This window comes from Parasteatoda tepidariorum, chromosome 10, assembly GCF_043381705.1.
Source record: "Parasteatoda tepidariorum isolate YZ-2023 chromosome 10, CAS_Ptep_4.0, whole genome shotgun sequence".
NCBI lineage: Eukaryota > Metazoa > Arthropoda > Arachnida > Araneae > Theridiidae > Parasteatoda > Parasteatoda tepidariorum.
The window spans coordinates 8,684,412-8,689,357 of NC_092213.1; the positions used below are offsets into that span (position 1 = coordinate 8,684,412).

General features: G+C 31.1%; 1 protein-coding gene across 1 annotated transcript in view; it reads right to left on the minus strand.

The window, feature by feature from the left end:
* Positions 1-355: 355 nt before the first annotated feature.
* LOC107455218 (zinc finger protein 850-like) overlaps positions 356-4,946 on the minus strand; it is a gene marked incomplete at its 5' end in the record, with an annotated part of 28,839 nt that continues 24,248 nt past the window's right edge. The window contains 1 exon segment of the mRNA XM_043056456.2: positions 356-1,845. Coding sequence (XP_042912390.2) covers positions 501-1,845 — 1,345 coding nt within the window.

Genomic DNA, 4,946 nt, shown 5'->3' on the forward strand with positions numbered 1-4,946 from the left:
TCATTGTTTGTTGATATCAGAGGTAGGATGTGCGCAAACAATTCAAGTTTAACAACAAATCAACCTTATTTGGAACAATTCATGTAAGGACAAAACAGGTTTTCATTCGCAATTGATGAAACAATCATTGTTTGTTGCTATCTGAGGGAGGAGGAGTATGAATAATTCAAGTTCAGGATAATCAACCTCCAGGAAAGATTAGGATGTGTAGCAAAAAAGAAGTAATGAATTAAAAGTGGATTGAAGAACTGGTTTATAAAAAACTGGTGATGGAGAAATCACAAACCTAAAGAGTGGAGAGACTTAAATTGACCAGCAGTACAAGAATGAATTTTAAAACCACAATGAAAATAACTGAAAGGCTAGATCACTTTATTTCACAAAATCTTTTATTACACTCACTAGAAGAATTAAGTTACTCAAAGGCAAACACAATTACGCATAAGTGAAGAAATAAAAAAATCAACGAAAAAAATGTATTATAGGCATAAGTTACAAGATCAAGGTTTTTCATGAGTATGAGAGCAATTGTGTTTAGTTAGATCAGACCTATATGAAAAATTTTGAATACATATACTACAAGAATAAGATTTCTCACCAGAATGAGAACGACTGTGCATAGTCAGATTACTTTTCTCTGAAAAACTCTTATTACATATACTGCAAGAATAAGGTTTCTCACCAGTATGGGAACGACTGTGTATAGTCAGCCTACTCTTCTCTGAAAAACTCTTCTGACATATACTACAAGAATAAGGTTTCTCACCAGTATGAGAGCGAATGTGCACAGTCAGACTTCTCTTGTATGAAAAATTCTTATTACATATGCTACAAGAATAAGGTTTCTCACCAGTATGAGAACGACTGTGTATAGTCAGCCTACTCTTCTCTGAAACACTCTTATTACATATACTACAAGAATAAGGATTCTCACCAGTATGGGAACGACTGTGCACAGTCAGCCTACTCTTCTCTGAAAAACTCTTCTGACATATACTACAAGAATAAGGGTTCTCACCAGGATGAGTGCGACAGTGTTTAGTTAGTTTACTCTTTTCTGAAAAACTTTTATTACATACATTACAAGAATAAGGTTTTTCACCAGTATGAGTGCGACAGTGTCCAATTAGTGTACTTTTTTCTGAAAAACTCTTATTACATATACTACAAGAATAAGGATTCTCACCAGTATGGGAACGACTGTGCACAGTCAGCTTATCGTTCACTGAAAAACTCTTCTGACATATACTACAAGAATAAGGTTTCTCACCTGTATGAGTGCGACAGTGTCTATTTAGTGTACCTTTTTCTGAAAAACTCCTATTACATATACTACAAGAATAAGGTTTCTCACCTGTATGAGTGCGACAGTGCCTATTTAGTGTACTTTTTTCTGAAAAACTCTTATTACACATGCTACAAGAATAAGCTTTCTCACGGGTATGAGTATGATTGTGTTTAGTTAGTTTCCACCTATATGAAAAACTCTTATTACATATACTACAGGAATAAGATTTCTCACCAGTATGAGAGCGACTGTGTGCAGTTAGACTATTCTTCCATGAAAATTTTTTACTACACATGCTACAAGAATAAGGTTCCTCACTAGTATGAGAGCGACTATGCTTATTCAGACCACTCTTCTGTGTAAAACTCTTCTGACATATACTACAAGAATAAGGTTTTTCACCAGTATGAGAGCGACAATGCACAGTCAGATTACTATTGTTTGAAAATTTTTTATTACATATAACACAGATATAAAGATTCTTATTAGTATTAACATTGAGCCCAATCATGTCACCTTCTGCTAAAAAACTCATATTGTATAAAATGCAACTGTATTAATCTGTATATAGCTAATTATTATTTCAAAGATCTAAATATATTGCCATCATAAGATTTTTTAAGAGTGAAAACTCTTACAGCAAGAGCACCAAAAAATCTTTTTGGCAAGGCCAACTGGAGTTAGAAAGAGAGGCAGACCCCGACTGAGATGGGCGGAGTGCCTCCAAAGGGACTTTACCACAATCAAGGTCAGAGATTGGAAAGCCGTGGCACGCAGAAGAAAGGATTGGTGCAGTCTTCTTGAGAAAGTCAGGGTCCACCCAGGACTGTCGAGCTACTGATGATGAAAACTCTTACGACAAGTTAGAGTGAACAATCTTATGACAAGTTAAAATACATTTTTAGAAAAACATCATTAAAAATTTTACTCAAATGTCTCTCAGAACCCTCAGTTATGGATATTAATGACTATTACTGGATATAATATTAAAAGGGTAAAGCAAAAATAGTAATTAAATTGTTATAAATACATCTAAGTTTTACAATGGAATGAATATCAAAGTAATTCATAGTAATAAATACATAGCAATAAAAAATCATAGTAATAAAAAATGCACAGTATTTTTGTAGTCATATAAGATAATGAAAATGCCTTGCTTTCTCTGTGGCTAGCAGGCAAATTTGTGTGGAGACAAATTTTAAGATAACCTATTCTTGGCTAACATCTTTGGTTGTCTTCAAGTAGCATGAAATTCAGAACAATGCACATCCAACTATAAAAAGCAACATTGAGAAAAAAATTAAAAGTCATTAATGGTCTTATAATATGTTGCGCATTCAAATTTAATAAATTTTTTACAGGACAAAATTGTCAGCCAACACTGGCTATGGAGCGATTAAAAAATTGTCTTCAAGTCCTTACTTTGGACGTCAAAAGTGCCCCAAATGTCAAAAATACATTTAAATTATTATTTTTTAGATAAACTTTTCTGAAAATTCCTTTTTTGCAACTTGTTTCTTAAATTGATGCAGTATTAGGAATAAACTTTGTAAGGTTCATCATATTTTGGGAAAAGTTTAAAAAGAAAGCTTTACATTAGGATGTTATTTTAAAGTAATCAACTTTCAGGAAGGCTTGTCAGGAGCAATTATCGCGATTAGACTACACCATTAATCAATACACCAGGATTAAATTTGCACTTTTAAAATTAAATGCATAAATTTTTAAATATCTTAAGTGCATAATTTCTAAATATCTTATAAAGTAAAAGTACAATTAAATTGCATAAAATAATAAAAAATTCGCACTTTAAAAGGTCAATATACTTGCTTAATTGCATATGCTGATACTAATGGATTCTAGTTAAAAAAAGTTTCTGATACTTCTTTTCTTAGCGTTTTACTTAATTCCTATACCTATATATATTATTACCAGTAGAACTGAATTTCTTGAATTTTGTCAATTTTGAAGATTAGTGGGGATCTTCTACTTAGGTACCTTAAAACTGCTCCCCCCTGAAAAGAAGTACTATCTCTTCCATGTGCAGTATTTCCTTTGTCCACACTATTCTTTTCTTTTAGAATGCTTCACTCTCCTTATAGAGTATCATACTAGGCAAAGGGCAGAAGATATTAATGAAAGAACCAATATAGTATTAATAAAAGGATATGCTTTCTTCCATTTGCCTCTGACAACCCCCCCACACACATTAATTTTTGGCTCTTTAAAATGCTTTACCCTAGTTCTAAGTGATAAAAAAACGACATTTTGTTTTAAAAAATTGTTCCTATCAACTATAGTGATGCTAAAAAATTAAGGACTCTTAAGGACCCCGGGAACCCTGAATATAATAATTTTACTCAAATGTCTCTCAGTAGAATGAGTTATGGAGTTATTGTTGCATACTAATAACTATTACTGGATATATTAAAAGGGTAAAACAAAAATAATACTTAAATTGCTTTAAATACATCTAAGTTTTACAATGGAATGGATATCAGAGTAATTCATAGTAGGGTGACCCGGGGTAATTCATGATCACTCTGTTTCTGGGGTAAATAATGATTACCTAAGTTTTATTTTAAAAAAATAATTTTTTTCTAAACTTGAGACATGGACAAGAATGCTTGTACACTTTACTAAGATATAACTACATTTACTTAATAATAGTTTCTTGTTTAATCTAACAAAATAAGTATATTTAAACTGCTTTCTGTATTTTCCATTTCAAAGATGGGTTTGAAAAAGTGTTCATTTCTGCAAAGATCTCCCTCCTTCTCTTAATAATAAATATTTTGAGTTACTTTCTTTTTCTTTGATATGAAAATAGTGTAAGCTCTTGTTTAATTGTTTCACATCTACTGTAAACATTATAATTGATTATAGGAAACTATATCAAATGTTGCCCCCTACAGATGGGGTAATTATTGATCACTGGGGTAATTCATGATAATTGTCATTTCTTTTCATAAATAGTATTAAAATAAATGTCTTTTCCTAAGTAACAGTTCATATTTTTCAAATGAAACTATAAAATATATTTTAACTCAATTTAATCACAAAATTTGTTTTTAACCGTATGCTAGACAAACGTGTTCCAATTTGTTTTACCTTGCTTCTATCTTAATTTTATGTGTGTACATTGTTAGAATAATTTTTAAGTTTATAAATTAGCCTAATATAAATATGGTGAGAAATTATAAGCCTAAAAAGGATACAAAGCTTCTAGAAAGCAAAATTAGTTCTAGTAATTAAAATTTCTTAATTAGTAAATTTCATTTAGTGATTGAAAATGAAAATTTCAGTGTGAGAGCTGTTGACATTCCTTACTTAACTTTACACTCTCCCTTAATGAAGTTACAAAATCTAGCAAAAGTAACCCATGTGGGAACTCTTTCTTATATTCCAGCAGAACATGAGAATAAGTTAGCTGCTTGCCTAAAATGTATGGCAGGATACAAAGATTTTTGGAAAATTTAAAGTGCTAACCTTTATTTTTGCTTTTTAAATAAATCGTTTTATTAGCTGCTTAAACATATATTTTTGGTTTATTTGTTTGATCTTAATGTTTTATTTGTTAATTACCACTGCATAATTATTTTTAAACAGCCCCATTATGATTAAAACTGGTGATCAGTAATTACCCCAGAAGTGATCA